The sequence below is a fragment of the Colletes gigas genome, unplaced genomic scaffold (assembly GCF_013123115.1).
Source record: "Colletes gigas isolate AHSC1104 unplaced genomic scaffold, ASM1312311v1 Colletes_gigas_Sc00008, whole genome shotgun sequence".
In the NCBI taxonomy this organism is placed as follows: domain Eukaryota; kingdom Metazoa; phylum Arthropoda; class Insecta; order Hymenoptera; family Colletidae; genus Colletes; species Colletes gigas.
In genome coordinates this window covers 149699-168740 of record NW_025106637.1, presented here as the reverse complement: position 1 = coordinate 168740, position 19042 = coordinate 149699, and the positions used below count along the sequence as shown (strand labels likewise).

At 39.4% G+C, this 19042-nt stretch overlaps 3 protein-coding genes across 7 annotated transcripts; 1 reads left to right on the top strand and 2 right to left on the bottom strand.

Moving 5' to 3' along the window:
- Positions 1–6150, bottom strand: LOC122397071 (microtubule-associated protein RP/EB family member 1). 3 transcript variants are annotated; one of them, XM_043395927.1, is made up of 7 exons: positions 5743–6150; positions 5036–5328; positions 3205–3436; positions 2814–2870; positions 1895–1989; positions 1669–1827; positions 1–1553 (listed from the first exon to the last, which is right to left on the bottom strand). In XM_043395927.1, the coding sequence occupies exons 2-7, from the start codon at positions 5300–5302 to the stop codon at positions 1488–1490; spliced, it is 876 nt and encodes a 291-aa protein (XP_043251862.1). In that variant the 5' UTR covers positions 5303–5328; positions 5743–6150; the 3' UTR covers positions 1–1487. The 3 variants fall into 3 exon arrangements, with proteins under 3 accessions (XP_043251862.1, XP_043251864.1, XP_043251863.1); XM_043395929.1 differs by lacking the exon at positions 2814–2870; XM_043395928.1 differs by lacking the exons at positions 2814–2870; positions 3205–3436 and adding an exon at positions 4227–4494 and having other exon boundaries at positions 5743–6149.
- Positions 6151–6574: 424 nt separating this feature from the next.
- On the bottom strand, positions 6575–8831 carry LOC122396810 (spermatogenesis-defective protein 39 homolog). Of its 2 annotated transcripts, none has more exons than XM_043395509.1 (9): positions 8468–8831; positions 8233–8389; positions 7921–8102; positions 7706–7842; positions 7604–7631; positions 7392–7536; positions 7078–7319; positions 6840–7016; positions 6575–6766 (listed from the first exon to the last, which is right to left on the bottom strand). In XM_043395509.1, exons 1-9 carry the CDS (start codon positions 8540–8542, stop codon positions 6641–6643), a joined length of 1269 nt encoding a protein of 422 aa, XP_043251444.1. In that variant the 5' UTR covers positions 8543–8831; the 3' UTR covers positions 6575–6640. The 2 variants fall into 2 exon arrangements, with proteins under 2 accessions (XP_043251444.1, XP_043251446.1); XM_043395511.1 differs by having other exon boundaries at positions 8233–8380.
- Positions 8832–11803: 2972 nt separating this feature from the next.
- On the top strand, positions 11804–17311 carry LOC122396843 (inactive ubiquitin carboxyl-terminal hydrolase MINDY-4B). Of its 2 annotated transcripts, XM_043395545.1 has the most exons (11): positions 11804–11908; positions 11969–12110; positions 14921–15006; positions 15132–15349; positions 15542–15767; positions 16070–16135; positions 16204–16274; positions 16343–16493; positions 16575–16774; positions 16873–17025; positions 17176–17311. In XM_043395545.1, the coding sequence occupies exons 2-11, from the start codon at positions 11981–11983 to the stop codon at positions 17219–17221; spliced, it is 1347 nt and encodes a 448-aa protein (XP_043251480.1). In that variant the 5' UTR covers positions 11804–11908; positions 11969–11980; the 3' UTR covers positions 17222–17311. The 2 variants fall into 2 exon arrangements, with proteins under 2 accessions (XP_043251480.1, XP_043251481.1); XM_043395546.1 differs by lacking the exons at positions 11804–11908; positions 11969–12110 and adding an exon at positions 14721–14853.
- Positions 17312–19042: the final 1731 nt, after the last annotated feature.

Sequence of the window (19042 nt, the reverse complement as noted above, 5' to 3'; positions counted from 1 at the left end):
ATGATCGCCGTTTACGTACATATAGAGCAATGACGTAGCGAGCGGAAGTTAAAATGCAATATCTCGCCCTTAAAAGTCGTATTCAAATAATTCTAACAATATTTGACGCGTTTCTTACAGTTACTCCGATTCTTAAAAACCTAAAATCATTACATAATTTGTCTTTGTTGATTCAAACGACGATTTCAAAAGATACACACACCCAGCCATACACACGCAGCAAATACGCAGACGGTTTCCGCTTTACGTGTTTGGAGAACCCTTTCGCTCGTTATTCCTCGTACACTCTCTAGGCTACACAATTTTACAAATTTCTCAAAAGCGAAGCGCTCCGTTGTCTAATAGTTCTGCAACGTGATTATCGTAGAGTACTCGGGAGGATACACTTTGCGTTCAACTCTAATAATTTCTTTGTAACCTTCGAATTTGATCGCTGTTTAAGGCCATCCTTATCCTGAAAAACGGACCATGGAGATGCAAAGAGACGCTCGTACTATACTTCCGCGCGGAACCGATAACATTCGAATGAAACCACGCGTCGATCAAAATCCAATGTACCGTCGATCTTGTGCATCTCCAAAAATCAATGCTGGAAAATTTAGTAAATCGTCGTGTTCGTATTCTATTTCAAGACGTACGTACACACCTGCTGAATTGTTTAAACTGCAATTTTTTCTTTACATACAAGTTTACAATTATACGCTTAAAGTGTAACAACATGCATTAAATCGAAGATAAAAAATATTTATAAAACTTGTGAAATTCAATTTTAATGCGTTTCGTATCAGTTTGATATACATAATTGTTTCGTACTACGGTTGACAAAATTAATATTAATAACAATCAATTACATACATCTTTCGTTTATGCATAATTGCACGAGGTAAATGGCTTCAACGAGTCGGAACAGCGCTAGATTATGCACGAATAGACCCCCCCTACGTTTCAGAGAACTACGCGATGTACGAAATGGACAAACCGACAAGATCGATCTATTTATCGATAAAAACGTAGTGCATTTACAAACAAAAACACTCACACGTTAATGAACATAGTTAACATAAATCACTGTATAACAAACTGAACTCAGATAATTATTCTGCGTCCATAATTTCTCTTTTTTTCTTTTTTTCTTCGTACGTTGGGACTTGTCGATGTTCGAAACTCTACCGTTATCGTAGCACGATAAAGAACTATGACAATATGTAAATTACTAATTCTGTTTCCTTCTTAATAATTACTTGCTGTAGAGTACAACTTATTCGAGTGCATTATTCGACGTATTTCTATCCTAGTTACGTGCGAATCTCAATGAACTCGGTGAACTTTGTAACAAAATGAAGGCGCAAATGCTTGAACAGCTATACAAAGTAGCTTATTAATTATGCAAAGGGTACTGATACTGGCTCACAAACATAATAACCTGAAACGCACTCGAGACAGTTTGCTCTTATTCTTTTTATAATGATTGTACAAAAAAAAAAAAGTTAATATTCTTCCTCGTCATCGGGCGCGATCCCGTCCCCTAATTCTTCAGGTGGTGCAAATCCTTCCTACGTGAAAGTAAAAATAACACATGTAGAAACGAAACGTTTCGTGAAACAGCTTCCAGTCGCGTAATTTTCTAATATAAACACAATTTAAACACTAAATTTCCTAAGAATATACCTCTGTTGCGTAAAGGACGTCTAAGATTTTCTCTATTATTGGTGGAGGATTGTCTCCGTTATCACATTCTTGGCACATAACTTCAATATCGCGTAGTTTACCGAAATAAAAATCTCTTTCCTTCTCCAATCCCTCGAGCGACATTTTTAGCTCCATCACCTACAAAGTTACATTTGGTTACAACAATGTATTGTACCGTCGTGACAAACAAACAAGCTTACTATACCTGCGCACTAAGCTCTTCGACTTTCCCAGGATCTCCGCGATTTCCAATTGCGGCTGTTTTCACTTGCGGACGGTGGATTGGAGGAACTTTGTTAACTGGATTTAAAAGTTTAACACGTCATTCTTTACATGTCTTACGTATAATATTAGTTTTTTTAAGATGCAAAATAGTGCTCGCTATATTTACATAGATATTACGTACAACTCGCAAGAGAACTATAATTACTTAGTCACAAATCTACTTTCGAATGAAAATAATACTGTACAGACATTTATAGAAGCGGTGCGTATATTCTAACTGAAAGCAGAACAGTTTATGCAAACAACTGTACAATACAGAAAGTTGTAAAACATGCAACGACACATTTATTATGCATAATATTTGTAACCTTCGCACAGCGGACTACGAGTCCATTTTGACTCGTAGAAACCATTTTAAAATCGTAATGTTTTAGTTTTTTTTTTACCAAAGAACGATAGTAGTAGCAGTAGACTTCATGGAGATTTGGATCAAAATGGAGCCGTTCCGTTCGATCGCCAAGACGATCTACCGTCCGAAGATTAATAAGCAAACAAATGATATATTAACTACTTAAATGTTTCTAAGTTGCACGATCAATGTAGGAAATAAAATTTGAATCAACTTTTAAAATAATATTATGATACTTCATGCAAAAAATGATCGAAATAGTTTATAATGTATAAGGTAAACGAATTCTTTGAGTAGTCGAACAAAGGATGGACAACCAAAATTATGTTTCTTTAAAAAAATTCAGAACAATTTTCTTACTGTTTTAATAAGAAAGACTAGAGCTTCCATAAACATTTTTTTGGACAGGCACCCTCCTTTAAACTTCTCAATAATAGAACAGAAAAATGAAAAACGAGCATAAAAACATTATAAAAAAAAAAATAATTACTAGTATGGCTTATAGACTTGGTACTAGCTGCGAGTGCAGGAGGCGCAGTTCCCTCACCTGAAGTGAAATTTTTTCCTTATATTATTAGGACGCATGTGCCCATTATGTTTCCATTTTAACAATTTAAATTAAGATTGCTTTGATGAAATAAATAAACAAAAATTAATATTCAACGATCCATCGAATACTTTTAGCAAATAAGTTTACATTTTAAAAATAATTTTTTTCATATACAAGTAAAAATGGACAAAATGATTTATCGATTAACGGAAAGCGTATATCTTCTGATTATTTGTAAATGTCAATTATCCTTAATAGGTCTTTTTTGCATTATGTTTAGTGGTATAATTTCAAATACAACATAAAAGAAAAAAGTTGTGGAATAATGTACCAAGACGAGCAGCTGATTTAGGCGAATTTACATCACGTGGCGTGGTGCGTTTTGCATTAGTGCCGTGCGACGCATTACTTCCACCACTACCCATGGATTCTCCTCCTCGCATAGCAAGTGCATCGTATGGCTCCGTTCTGGAGTAGTTTACGTCAAAGAATTTCTTGAACCATTGTAAAAATTCGAAGTTGTCTTGGAATCTACCTTTCACCAGCCTATCAATTGGAACAATCTGCAAACGATTAGCAAAAAGCATGTGGAGCAAAATAATAAAATAAATGAAAAATAAACAAAAATCAATAAAATACAATAAAGATAAAACACAAATACCAACGTGGTAGAAAATATTGGCAATGATTATCAAAAAATTTTAATATTCTCGCGATTCGTTAAACGTTTAGAACAATAAATATATTACTATACCATCGGTTCAGATTTATTTACATAAATTCATGTTGTTTTATTAAAGTATAAAGAAAATTCGGTCTGTTGTATGTCCCTAAGACAATCTGTTACCCCCTACTTGTGTCTATAGATTGTTAAAAATAACAAAACACTAGTTATAGTATTTTACTTGTATAGTAAAGGTTTTGGAAATTTTATCTGTATACTGATAATTTCAGTTTGTGTAATAAATAAGTACTTTTTACCATATTTAACACACATATAACTATTAGCGTTGCATAACTAAACATAATGCAAAAATAAAAGTCTACTTACGTTTAAAACAGATAATTGATGTATAAAGGAAAACAATGTGCTATCGGATGACATAAAACGGTGTATCTGTACATTTATATACGATTGAAATTGCAAAAGCAGAGAGTGCTTTCTACTGTACAACAATAACCCCCTAGTATATCTAAATGTACATATAAAATGCTTCATATGTAAAGTGCAACTATACGCAGCCAGAATGATTGTTTATGCAGCATAAGTTAAATGATTTATAGAACTGTATGGACAATGATAATAGCATGCAAAAAGCAACACTATTAAATTGAGACTATATGGCTATATACCCTGCTGCTGGCGAGGGACAATGTTACGTTGCTGTATATGCTTTTGTTGCATTTGAGGCTGCTTTATTTGAGGTGGTAAAGGTACCAATTGAGGATTTGACAAATTATGTGTTCCATCAACACCAGAACCCAGTGGTATACGACCACGTGCTTCGTAAGCATCATAGTCACGGCCATTATAATTCGCATCAAAGAACTTCTTGAACCATTGTAGAAATTCAAAATTGTCTTGAAAGCGGCCTTTTACTAACTTATCCACCGATATTACCTGAACCATTTTCATAATAATATGATTACGATCTTCCGCATAATGCTGCTCATATAACAAAACTTTCTGTGAAGCAATCTGATTCCATGTATTGACATGATATCTTGTTTCATTGCTCGAGCTCACCTTAACACTAGTGTCTCATTTCATTAATATATGTTCAAAACTATTCTTGGAGTTCAACTATATCATATATATCGCTTAAACAAGGAATTCTTAAGATAGGAGCTTTGCAAAAGATACTTAAAAGACTTACTAGTTCTTTAGCTGTGTGTGTGTGTACGAGTCTAATAAATTTCAATCATATTTTTCTTACCAAATAGATATATTATTGAGCATATTATTATGCATTATATAGCAATAATTCAAATAAATGTTTGAGAATAACAAAAATAAAGTATAAATTTCACTTTAAAGTCTATAATTCGATTAATCTTGTATATACTATACCGCTTGACAAAGAAATTTATTCTTCAAAATTGTGCACTATTTCTATCTAGGGTTTTTTTGAATAAATTGCATTAATATCTTTTTCACTTACCTTATCTACATTCATCTTTTTGAAACCTCCTTGGAGAATTTTGAAATTCTGTATGTATTCATGCTCGAGGTTAGTCTTGAATTTAACCCTCTTCAAAGATACACTACCAGGGAAAAGCATGTCCATGAACTGACAGTAAACAGCACCAGTGCATAACTCCTCGATCTTACTGAACGATGATTGCAAACAATCATTCACCCATGCCAGCATATCATGTCGACTCAGATTTTCTGTTGTCACATTTGTTGCATAGACATTAACAGCCATATTGCTAGTCTTCTTTTAATCAACGACTGAAATGTAGTAATTTACAGTTTAGTTGAAAACCAGTCGCTGAAATTACACGTTATCAGTGGATTGATAGGACAAAAGATATATGTTACACATAAAATTGATTGGCTCTAAAGTCCGAAGCAAACACAGTAGTTGCTCGGTGTAATACATTTATCGAATAATCGTGAAACAATCACTCGGTATGCCTTAAACGGTTAATCTCAAAGCAGACTTAAAAGGAACAACATTCCATTCACTTTTTTGGCCTAAGACACTCCGTCGACATATTCGGGGATCTTTCTAGGACGTGCCACGAATTCGAAGCATGCATATTTTCTCAAAATGTAACACTAGCCGTTTATTTGAATCTTACGAACGCGTTAAGAATCCTCTAATGTTTCTCTAAATCGTAAAATACACTTATAATAACTTACCGAATAACGCGGAAACACCGTAACACCAATCGGGAGTGGTTCCCGCACGCAGATGACAAATGTGTACTAGATCGTTCAAATGCGCATACAACGTAAACTTCTAACGGTTCCTCCAGCAACGATTGGACGATATACATGCACCGCACTAAATTTTCCCGTGAAATTCAACGATCTCTATACAAATTTTCCTCTCGTACTTATCCCCCGACTCATTTATTTTTACCGTCTACTGGCTAGAGCTTATTTCATCCAACTGACCGGAGCAGCAACAAAACTTTCACGCGTTTGTCAATGAAATTAACAAACGAACACAACCGCACTCTGCAGATTTCAGCCGCCGGTATCTGAGTTCGTTGCTCTGAGATACGTTTAAAATTGAAGAATTCGCGATATCCGTTAATGGAGGAGATCGAATCTTTAATCCTGTCTCACAAGGCGTGTCTCTTTCGCCGCTGTCCGTTAGATCCTATCCAATCATAACTACCTTCTTGGACAAAATCGTTGAACCGGCAACAACTGTCGTGAAATTCACTATCGTTATTGGTACCTTTATACTTTCGCCGCCAGGCAAATTTTGAGAAGCAATTTTTGGGATTTAATACTTTATAAAATAATTTTCTTCGGTTATGTATATTAGTTTTTGGCTTCTAAAACTAATTCGTTACGTTTTAAAGTAAAGAAAGACACAAACGGCACGCGTCTAATATATCTATGAAATTTCATTTTTTTTTTATATAAATTTTAAATTCTGATCTTTTATCCCCTTTTTGTTTGATTTGTAGCGAAGGTATTAGAATTAGTATTAGGCTGTAAAATCAATGGATACCCCCGATGAAAATGTATTGTTATTATTTCACGTAATAAATACTTAAATTTAATACAATTGATAAAATTAATACTAATTTTTCCATTTAACCGATGGCAAACGCAATGCACTCTCCGCGTAGAAATATTCCTCCGATTGTTGTTGCAATTTGGTTTTATATTCCATTAACGCGGCACGATCTCCTTGCTGTACGAGAATCTATGAGAAAAAACACGCAAGAGTAATGCATCCCATTGATTATAGATGTTTAATTGAATGATTGCACACTCACGTCGATTGCTATTCTAAAGCAATGCATGGTCTTTGCCAATTCTAATCGTCTTTCTAAATTATCGATATATTTTATATATTTCTCCAGAATATTGAAAGACGCATTATTTTTGTGCAATATTTTCAATACATCTTCTATAGGCAAATGAATTTGCAACTTTTTACTTCCTAGCCAGCCCTAGTGAATATTTTTTATTTATTTTTTTCGAACGAAACGTCCATGAAATATTGCTCGTTACCTTTGTTAGCAACAATCGATCAACATCGTCCCATTCACCAGCCGATGCTCGAACTTCTAACGCGATTTTCTGATATTGTCTAGGAGATATATCGTGTTGATGAGATAATATCGTAGGAGACATTAAACTACCCTCTTGTAAATTCCAATGACCTTTACACGCGTGTCTCAGGCACTCGAGAACAGAAGAATCTAATTCTATTTCGTCGTTGCCATCTATTTTCTTCACCGCCATTTGCCACTCTAATATCGTTAGCAGAGTTTAATTAAATATCCAGATAAATTATTTGAATATTTAAAAGGAAAATAATTTACCGAGTAGCTTTATGTACGACTGAACAAACGAAGCTTCTTTGCAGTCGGTTAGGGATGAAAATTGTGTTTTATAAATATTTCGAAGTTTGTACAATAGTTTATCAGGATCTCGAGTATTTTTTATAATAATATGTAAAGTTTTCATCTAAAATGAAACGCGATTTACTACATTTGTCGAGCGGATTAATAATTTATATTGCAGGAAAACTTACAGCAGCATCCAATGGTTGCCCTAGCATTCTGTGCAAATTGTTAGTCAATGAAAAAAATAAGAGACTGTGCTTTATGAAATAATGTGTGTCGGAAATACGTACGTTAAAATATTGGTAATTTCATTCATTTGTAATCTTGTGGAAAGGTATCGTACATACACATTTACAGCATCTGGTCTTTCCGCTAATATTCTTTGGACCAAGGATCTTTTGAGAGTTTTTATAAGAAATAAGATAATCTGAAATATTATTTTTTCAATGCATAAAACTAAATTTAACTTGGGACACTTTACAAGTTTGTAAAAATGAAAAGTTACTATTAAAATTGCATTTCCATCTCCGCTTATTATAGCAGCATCCAATAAGGTTGTTTTAGAGACCAAGGATTTATATTGTTCCAAAGAATATGGTTGTCCTAGTAAAATTTTCGAGAGAGTTATATCTGGTTGTATACTTGCTGCTTCAGATTGAAGATTCTGTAATTTATCCGTCGCCAAAACTGTACAACACAAAGTATTTCATGTAATTTACATAATTTGATTGGTATTGGGTCCTATGATTAAGCAATAAACATAGAAACTACTCTGAGCAAGGCATGCATTTGTTTGTATATGAATTTACTGACATACTGCTAGAAAGTGTTTTTTCTGATATAACAGACAGCATAGGTTTCAATGGTTGATAATCATCGGTACTTTTTAAAGATCCCTCGGGTGTTGAGGTATTAGAAATACCAGCCCATAACTTATCCGTGTCAGTCTTTGACACTCCGAACAACTGGTCCACCTGCATCATTATACATTAACGAACTTCTTGATAGAAATGACACATCAAGTAGTCTTGATATAAATTTTTTAACTTAACCTCATTGTTTTCAAAACAGAAGGATCGTTTCTCGCTGCTGTACCAGAAATCTTCGTCATCTTTAGCAGAGTTCATACTTATAATACTTGTTAAACAACTAATTTATATATATACATTTAATATACAAGATCTTCCAGCACTGAATATTGTTTTATCGACAAAAAAGCATATGTATGTAAACATGGACGAGTCAAAGTTGACTTTTGCACACTAGATGGCGTCTCAATTATTTACGATCGAAAACTAATTTTAATTTATTTATTAATGCAACAATAGAGTACTCGGTAATTTAGATCATTTATAAATGCTTCACAATTAACGCCAAAGGCCCAAACTTGTCTAGAAACAGTCCTATTCCTGTCAGAAGACATTGTTAACCCGACACAGGTTAAAGGCAGAATGGACAAGAATAGGACTGTTTCTAGACAAATTTGGACCTGTGACGTTAATTGTGAAGCATTTATAAGTGATCTAAATTACCGAGTACTCTATTGTTGCATTAACAAATAAATTGAAATTAGTTTTCGATCGTAAATAATTGAGACGCCATCTAGTGTGCAAAAAGGTGAATTATTTCTCGACAAACTTGGGCGTTTTATTGTAGATGTCGTCTTGATATATATAGATATACAGTGAATTAGGTAGAGTATGTAATTACTTGTAATACATATATTACATATGTAATTACTTCGGTATGATATTAAATACAGGCGAGTTAGATTAGCTTCAATCCATTCGGAAGTTATGATTTTTTAAACATGTGCATGAAATTCCGGAGAAACATTTCTAATCTCATTATTTTTTGGTAAAGAATTTTTTTCTCGAAAATGCGTAGAATTTCGAGGGTATGTCTATTCACCAAAAATGATTGTAATCGCTCCCCGCGACTAAATGAATTTTTTCGGACCGATTTAAAATTTTTTAATTTCATTCTATTAATTAATTAAGGTTGCTCGACGTATAAAGGAAACGGTACATCGAAACGTAAAGGTAAAGTATCTGACGGAATGATAGAAACTACATACTTTCTAAACCTTAATGTAACGTTCCGCTTACAGATACGAATCGATTCGTTAAGCCCGTCAGTTTCTAACATCATCGCAGAAACGTGTAAATCTGATCGATCATTAAGTAACCAAATACTCGTAGTTGCACGTAATTTCCTGTAACTTCGCTCCTGGTACTACGCCACCCGGTTCTAAGTTCAATTTCATATTGCTCTCTGGCAATATACCAGACATCATCTACGACGCGTACATACATACACACATACATACATACTCGTACAAACATTTCAAACAATGCACGCACCTAAATACAGGATACTTTGTAAGGTCAGTAGTAAGCTGGTATTGAACAATTTCCAAGCTAAAAATACTGTAAAGTCTTTACGTTTTCACACGATCATTCTCGATCGTATACGTATACTTTACAATTAAATCTGTATCCGTATCTTTGGATCTTTTTTAGATACTGTATATGTATGTATATGGTCTGTACAGAAACGTGAAAGTAGCGTCTAAATAATTAAATATATTGCACATACGTAAGTCTGCGTACTTCCTGCGCGTACTTGGGGGTATTATTGCTAGGCTGCACGTACGCTCGCACTCGGAACTTTGGATCGTACTTTCGAAGGCCAAATATGGAGCATCTATTTCGAACGAACGCGATCGCGAACGCGAACTTGAACTTAACCAACCGACGTAATCTTGATGGTGGCGGCATGATAGTCAGGAAATTGGTAATTATGGACGAGAGCGATAAGATACGCTTCCCGTTGGAAGTTTAACGACTGGCCCGTATAGATGTAGGTAAAATTATTTGATACGCAGATTGGCGCGGAGCATTTCCTCTATTTTGTGGCGCTGCTGGCTGAGGGTTAAAAGAACTCTGGAGAATCGTAGGAGGACAGAAAAAGGAAAGGAGGGGGCGCTAGTGAGACTCATCAGTAAGGCTTGTGAGAGCACGACGCCACAATTTCTAAACTTATATAAAATATATCCAATGCCCTAGATCGAAGCTTCTTAAACAACTTAATGGCCAGACACAACGACAGGACAATTCTTACGACTCTGTTACACGATGATACAAGATTCCATACAATCCTAATCAACGATTACAAGTCTAACAATTCGATGGACATTATTTAATGTTACTTTGCGTTGTAACAAATAAATAGCTTTAAGTTCATTTCGTACTAGCCTGATAAAAGAAACGATATGATCGGAGTTGGAAGAATGTGGCTTCCAGTTTAACGCGCTCACCTTGCACGGGCGAAGGCGTTCAAAGAAAATTACTGATATTTTTATCGAGAGAACCTTCACCCCCTTTGCTCGCAACAGATGTATGCCTTGTTTCCGATTCTCCATTTTCAGCGAAAATACCACGAAACGCGTGTCGAGATCGGTAGCCGCGATAAAGTCGCGAGATACCACACGTGCGAGACGAGCCATCGCGCCGCTGCACGTGTGAACTTATGCATATAAGCACGCGGCTGTGTATGCAGGCATAAAAGCGTTACTCGACCGCATCGAGAACTTCAGTAAGCATGTAACAACGTTGCGAAGTAACTAGACTTTCGGCGCTATTCAACAAATGCCCTAAGTACTCGTTTATCGGTTTCAAACGTGAGAATACGGCAAAAATGCTACAAGATTAATTCCAAGAAATAGGCGCAACAAGAGCCCTCTGCCCTTTATTCGCTTCGAAAGAGTTTAAATTCGTAACTACCGTGCGTAAATTTTATTATCTATCTATTTTTTCTTGATTTTATTAAGCGAAATTCTGCTAACGAAACGGCTACTTTAAAAGCTGTTTCGCGAGCTGCCCCTAAACGCGATCTTTTTAATCGGTGTGTCTAAGGTTCCCGCGAAGGTCTGAAATTTCCAAGCGTCGTCGGCTTCGGCTTCGGGGGCGAAAACCGAAACTTTGCACGTCAGTCTGACGCGCGAAACTTTTTTCACCGACGTCTGCCGATCGCGGGCTTTCCTAAAGCTCCTGGTCGGGGCTATCCTCGAGTTCACGGCTCGGTGTTACATCCATATAAGTATACATATACGTATCCACAGCCTGGTGGGATAGTAGCTCGTGCGCGGCGCGATGAACCGACACGGCCTTAAGCTGCCGGAATTATTAACTCCTGTCAGTTCAGGTAGCTCGATGCACCAACAACGAGCACTTGACTAGCTCTTCCACGTACTCGTTGATACGCCCGAAGGGAACGATAGTCCCGGGGGATCTAAACGTCGATCCAGAAGGAAGCTGAAAGACAAAACTTTCATTTATGTAGTCGTCGTCTTTGGAATTATCAGTCGATAGACTTGTAAAGGATTGGAAAGAAGAACTACTCTCAGCTTTGTCGATGTACTTGGTCGAGAACTATCGTCGGTTGTAAGACGCTGAGAACTCGAGGACCTCTTCATCTCGGACCAGTTCGTTGTTCGTATCGTGTTGAAGCGACACGACAGACTGATCGATATTGATCGTTCTTTTGTTAAGGATCCAGTGGACATGGAGGAACCGGAAGAGACCGAGGATACCGCCAATTCGTGCTCCAAAGCGGCGTCAGCATCCTCGGCGTGCGGCAAGAGACACTGCACGGAAATGCGCGCGGAGAAACCGGTGTATCTTCGACAGAAAGGTACGCGATAGCCCCAAAATTTCTTGTTAAAAAGTACACTATCTTTTGCTCTTGATAATTGTCGAGATTTCGAGGGAAACGTACTGCCAAGTCGTTACGTTCTTAACCCTTTGCACTCCTACGTCGAATATGACACGACGTCAGTTTTAATCTCAGCAGCTCCATTATCGAATCCCACTCGACGCTTGAAAATTACAAAATACAGCAACAGTGTAAGTAAAACAGATATTCCATTGAATTTCTTTAAATTTATCCTACTTTTTAGTCGACGTACATTTCAAACAAAACACTTGGAAGTGTTGGAAGCTGCTGGTAGCAAAATTCAAATACAATTCGGAGTGCAAAGGGTTAATAGTACTACATTGACCGTCTATCGCGGTGTAAAAAGGGAAATTCCTTTCCGCGGAATCGAAAAGGCCGTGGCAAATAGATTTTTTAGGCTCTCGTTTTAGGAACGACGGAGGCACCGAGCAGGTGAATCAGATCGATGAATCGCGGAGAGGAGCCGTACTCGCGAGGGGTAAATTAAGCCGCGTTATATCGGTGGGTGTAATCGGTGAATGCAGATGCCTGTTCCGACGCGAATTCGTAATTCGATAGACTCGATTGCACGCGAGCACGCGATTCGACCGGAGGCTCCGAGGCGATCGAGACGCGTGCTGGAGAGAGCACACACCCCCGTTATGCTCGCGAATGTGCAAGGGACACGTGTTATTCACCGTTAACATGCGTCTCGTCTCCTTTTTCTACGATGCAACTCCATTGCAACTGCATTGGTATTCTCCTTTTTTTACGAAGTCGTCTGTCCGGATGTTTAGAGTTCCGATCACAACCTTCGTAACAAAGGAAGATGGTTAAAAAATGATCAATTTTGGCATTACGTAGAAATGAAAAATTAATACCTTCACACCTTCTCGTATAACAAAGTTCTTTTATCGTCTTCTTTCTTCTATATCTTCTTACCGTTTTTTTAAATAATTTTGGAGAAAATTGCCTAAAAGACGAACCAAAGATTAGAGCGGAGCAACTATATGTAGAGTATATTTATGGTGCAAGAATACCTTTCTCGTTCTTCTTTCTCATCTATTAATAAATACAGAAAATGACGGAGATCGCGGACAGGTACGGAAACTATTGCTTCGGGAGAAAACACCTCGTGAACGAAAATCCAAGGTTTTTTTTTTTGCCAAAGTTCGTGCTGTCACGCAAAGTAGTGTTGCGCAGCACGGTGTTTCGCGACTGTAAAACAGTACGCAACCATAACACACATGCACGCAGAGAAACGGTAAACGAAAACACGAACGCGTTCGAGAGGGCGTACGATTACTTCACGGTGCATTAAATTATTTCGGGCGAAACGGCATTTTCAATTTTCCACTGCTCCAGATTCGAAATTGCGGAAGTACGCGCATTCCGCGTTCACCGATTCGAGTAATCGTAAAAAACCGCATCGAGCCTACCATTATTGCTGTTCGTTCTGTGGCGAACGTGTTCCACCCGCGTGAAGATCTTCCCGGATTTAATGTATATCCTGATTTAATACTCTGTTCAGGAATCCGGTGTCCAATTACCGAGATTCATTACATTATCGCAATTTCACGACAGAAAAATTACCGTGGAAACGTAATTTACCGTTTAGCATTAACGACGACCAGCGAGCGCAAAGACAAACGCGAGTTATCTCTGGGTAAAAATGTTTCATGTAAATTAGCTGAAATGAAATTGTTGACGAATCGAAAGGAAATTAAAGACGTACTGGAATGAACAATTCGAAAAGGCGACAAGACCAAGAGCGTCGATGATCGTCGAGAAACGGGGGGAGGAAGGGTGGTGTGTTCGCGAGACACGAATCGTGCCAACCGACGCGTCAACGGCAATTAAGATCCAAGTGGTTCGCCGCCTACGCGCCGAAGAAACGCTGCACTTCCGGTACGTCCGTTCGATGGCAAATGGCCCGGGACACACGATTTGATTAATCGCGTGGTCCGGGACATGGTACGCCGGAGACAGACAGACAGACAGACGTTATTGGGGCATGTCTATCGTCTATCTTCCCGAAGTGTCTTCGGACATACGAATTGACGCGTTTCGTGCGCTTCAACTTTCACGGACTTCTCGAGATACGAGGCGCGGATAAGCCGTATATAAAGGGTCTTGGAATCCAGCACGAATCCCCAATTGATATTCGATTGCTTGGCGAGCTTGGTGTGCCAGTGTGCATCACCGGGTGACAATCGTCAGAAGTCGCGAGATCCTGTTCCCCGAGCCACCTACACAGTCAGTGGAACGAAAATATTCAAACGCCGGGGTACGTTTCGCTTTATTCTTCTACGACTCCGATATTTCTACCCCTAACGTGTTCGTTGGTTTTTACTTATAAATTACTTAATATACAATTCACCGATTACACAACATGGTTACGCAAATACAACAGATTCTAATAGTAGGTTCAGGATCCATCGATGTACACGTTTTCCGTATAAATAATTAAGTCGTAAGAAAAATAAAGCATATCCTAGCGTCCGAATATTTTCGTTACTCGTTACGGTAGATGTCTTGCTTCCGGTCTCGTACCCGAAATTCAATTTTTTCGCCTCCAGTGTTTCTCGTACCGTTCCTCGACGTTTCGTCACACATGTAAAACTCGGTGTCTTTCGATCTCGAGGAGACTGAAAGATGTTGTTGTCCGCCAGAGCGGCCAGGTGCGCGGCCCTTATGGGAGAACCGGACGAACTCTATCCAGGTGGAGAAGAAACCTGCGTCCGTACAGCGACGTGAACGTTAACCTTCCACGTGCTCTTTGCTTTCAGAGAAAATTATATACCCGCGGAATACAAGGACGCTGGTAAAGACGGCAGTAATTGGCGGGAAACCGATCGAGGAGGAAACGTGCATGGTAATTTATTCTAATTGGGACTTTGTTGCTTAGAATTGCCGTGATACGGTTGACTTTAGAGTCCCTACTGCACTGATCCGTTTATGCAAATCAATGCAAGCTCCTAATATGTTTGCTCGCAACAGGCCCTACGAACCTTGGTGTTCGGGAGTCCCGCCACTCCACCGAAACCAGAATGGGCAAGGACCGGATTAACCTTGCGACCGTACGGTCAAAACTTGGCGTTCGGGTTACGATCGCCACGGAACACGACGAGAGGTCTCGTCACGGCCGTTCAGGCGATCATGCTGAAGCACTTTCTGTTCAAATGCAACAGACAAGACGTCCGCGTGAATCCAGAAAGGTAAATGAAATTTCCATTTGCCCGAGTCCGAAAGGCTTGAAACCAAACAAACAACTATAACGCTGTAGACACTGTGAATTACAGTACGCGAACAACTTTTTTACTATCGGAGCCAAATTGTTCGTAGAACTGTATTCGACGATATCGAGAAACGGGCCGAAAGTTTTGACAATTGTTTCTATTGAACGGTAGCCTGCTGAAACCTTCGTACGACAGGCAAATCGATGTCCTGACAGCGGCGATAGCCGAGATCGTTTGGCGATGCGCCGGCGGATTCGTAGTGCAGAATACTGGTTGCTCGCCAAGTCAAAGTGTCGCCGGAAACGCGAACGTGCCGAGGGCCGTGGTTGCCTTGCCTCAGGAAACACCCTATTTGCAGCATAGCGTGCAATATTTCCAGGATGGACTGACCGAGACCGTACGTAAATACACTGCTCGACATAATTAAAGGATCAACTGTTCGAATACCTCTGATCCAACATGCTATTAACACACTGCCCCAAATGATTACACGATCGTCCGATCGAGTTACAGGTATCTCTTGGCTTCCAAACTAGTTCCGTTCCAAGACATCGTTCGTTACACGCTTTAGTTCGACGTCTATACGTACATCTTCCATCCCTGTGTACATGAAATAAAATATAAAATTTCATTAAACTACATGCTCCTATCCATGAAACATTGGGGACGTCTTTTACCAATTTAAATTCCTTCTTTCAGCTGCACTTGTTCGAGTTCGACTCTCTGGACGATCTCCAAATATTCATCAAAAGATACTTATATTTGGTAAGTCGTACTTTCTTTCCAAATATTTTTCTCGCGCGTAAGCTTGCGATACGATGATTGGCTTTTAGTTCCAAGACGAGGGTGGTCCCGGTGCTCAGTTGCTGTTGTACAGCGCTTTACTTTCCAGAGATCTTTCCAAGTGAGTGCTTTAAATGAGAATTAAGAATTTTTATTCCATAGATTGAACGTTACAATTATCGACCACAGAGTACGAACCGATCTCGAAGACCCCAGAGCGTCGATTTTAAGCGGCTGTCCCGAAGAAGGCCCACTCAGCGTCGTGATGCTCTCGTTGACTGGTCGCGCCTCCCCTCATCTTCACAACGGGGTGCTCCACGTGGGGGATGAAAACACATACGTTAGCGACTTTCTTTGCTTTCTCATTATTTCTCTTTACCTCGACCATGCTCTGGTCCTTAGTTCTTCCGTAAAATTCAAGGCTGTGCCGCAATGGGGCGTCCTCGTGAGAAGCGAGATTGGGTTCCTGGTGCACGAGGGCGACGGACAAGTGAGCAAGCAACCGGGTTCTCGGCTGAAAACCCCAAGTTTGCCAATCTGGGTGACCTTGTGCCATGGTCACCATGGCGTCCTCTTCAACACGAACCGGGAATTGCTTCGAAATTATCACGCTGAACGCCTGTACGTTCAAAAAATGCTACGCTAAATCTTAATTGAATTTATAAATTTATCTGCTACTTAATTTTTCTTTATCCGTGTATATCTTTGTCTTTTACAAGCTTCGACGTTCAGTACTTTACTTGCGGCGGCAGTCATGCTACTTTGACCGTGGACACGAGGTCGAATTCAGGAAATGATTCAGAGTTCGAGGGTGCGAGCAAAGAGTGCATGGACATTGCTGCGACTCCGTTAGAAAAGCTTATTCGTTCCAAGTAAATATCATTATACCCATTTTTCCACTTTAATAACGGTACACGTTGATTCGCAATTAATCGTACTCCTATTCGGATCGCTCTTACTACGTTACAACGTATTGGATCTAACATTTTTAGATCCGCTGTTTTGTTTCGATTTACTTGCAGATGGCAAGACGCTTACGTACAATGGAACGGAACACCCTTGATGTGAATGCCGAACTACTACGCGTCTCTATAAACATCAGACAAATTGTAACTCGAAGTTTTACCGTTCGATCGTTATAGCACCTTTGTAAACGTTTATTTAAACATGGAAATAACTTTATTGCTCCTATCGCTCTATTTAAATAACTTCACTTTGTTCAGAGCTGGTTTAAAAACTTCCGAGAGACGATTATCTGGAACGACGTCTCCTTGGAAAGCTACCTTGTAAAAATATAGAAATTCCATAAAAACAAATCGATAGCGTTCGATCTATTCGACAAACACCTCTTGACATGCGATCGCGTGAAGTGTAACCCGGTTCGACCGATCGCGCTCTAAATAGATGCATATACGTATGTATAATACATCCTCCCTTCGTCCACCGATAATAATTTTAACAACTTTAGTCACCAGTCTTAAAAAGGAGCTTAAAAAGGCCAACAACTTCCATCGGAAGGATACCAAATTCCACGAAGCACCCGAGTCGGGAAACAACAATGCAGTATCCCAATCGGGGGCAAGAATTCGCTTAATCATAACTTAAACTCTCACCCAGATTGTTCCTCGATTTGGGTAGCGAACGCGGCGAGGAATTTTCACACGCTTTGACGAAACAAAGCGCATCCAAATGTGTCTTACGATTAATGGACGGTACAAAAGTTTAAGAACAATGGTCCGCGCTATAAAGAGAACCTATCGGTATACCCAGTTACGGGGTTTCGACTTTCGCGAGAGCAACCAGCGATGGAGATTCGCAATGCTCGAAATCCCCATCGCTAAGGGCGACAGAGTTGCTTGCATGTGGACACGTATACTCGCACAATTTACTCCTGACGAAAGTAAACACCTGTTCGAAGCAGGGCCAGGAAGGCGGTTGGTTGGTTGCTCGTCGATTCCCCCCTTTCTAACAATGGAGAACCGACTTCCCGAGTGCCGCTCTACCGCGCACTTTGCTCGTCCGCGTTTTATAGCCGGCGAGTTCTGCTGGCCGAAAGCGGACAGGTGCGTTCCATAGGTTGTCCGTGGGTCGTTAGGGTTGCGAGGCGCGGGGAAAAACGAGAAAAGTCGGAGGACACGATCGGTTATAAGGACACGCGTGCCACGGGGAAAGCGTAAATATATAGTTGCAGTTCGATCGGGGTGTTTCTCGATGGTGTCTCGTGTCGGGAAATGTTCCCTGTGCGATGGAAGCGTTCGCGGTGAAGAAGGGGTTCGTCGGATGGAAAGGCGGGAAATGTCCGTCGGACAAGTTTGATCGTTGCTGAGCAATGTCGACGAAAGTGCGTTGTTTCGTCGTCGAGTTGAGCGAACGGTGATGATTTAAAAGGAATACTTTGTTTGAATACTTTGCAAGAACTTGAAGAAACGATTGCTGGAACCTCCAAGTGCTGGACGGTGCTATTTAATCATCGAACGCTTCTTCCGGTAAGTATTTAACATTTCCAATCTTCTCCATCTTCCTTGTTCCTGTATCTCCAAGCCTTTCTAATCACTCTTCCCTTCTATCTCCTTTCCCAATCTTGAATATCTTTCATATTCCAAACACCTTCCATCCTCCTTCGTCCCTTCTGAACCTTCCTTCCTAAGATAAAATTACGCTATACTGTTTTAAATCCTGATAAAACACCAAACAGACATTTTTACGCCTGGAAAAGTTTGGCATCTTGACACGTATGTAGATGCAAATAATTGTGAAAAAAAAAAAGAAACGGAGGAAAGATACGTACGTAGTTGTAATCGTGAAAGTGCGCGAAAGAAGTGATTCATCAGAACCGCTTCTTGAACCACCATTGAATCGGTGGCATCGCGAATCGTGCTCAGAGGGGAG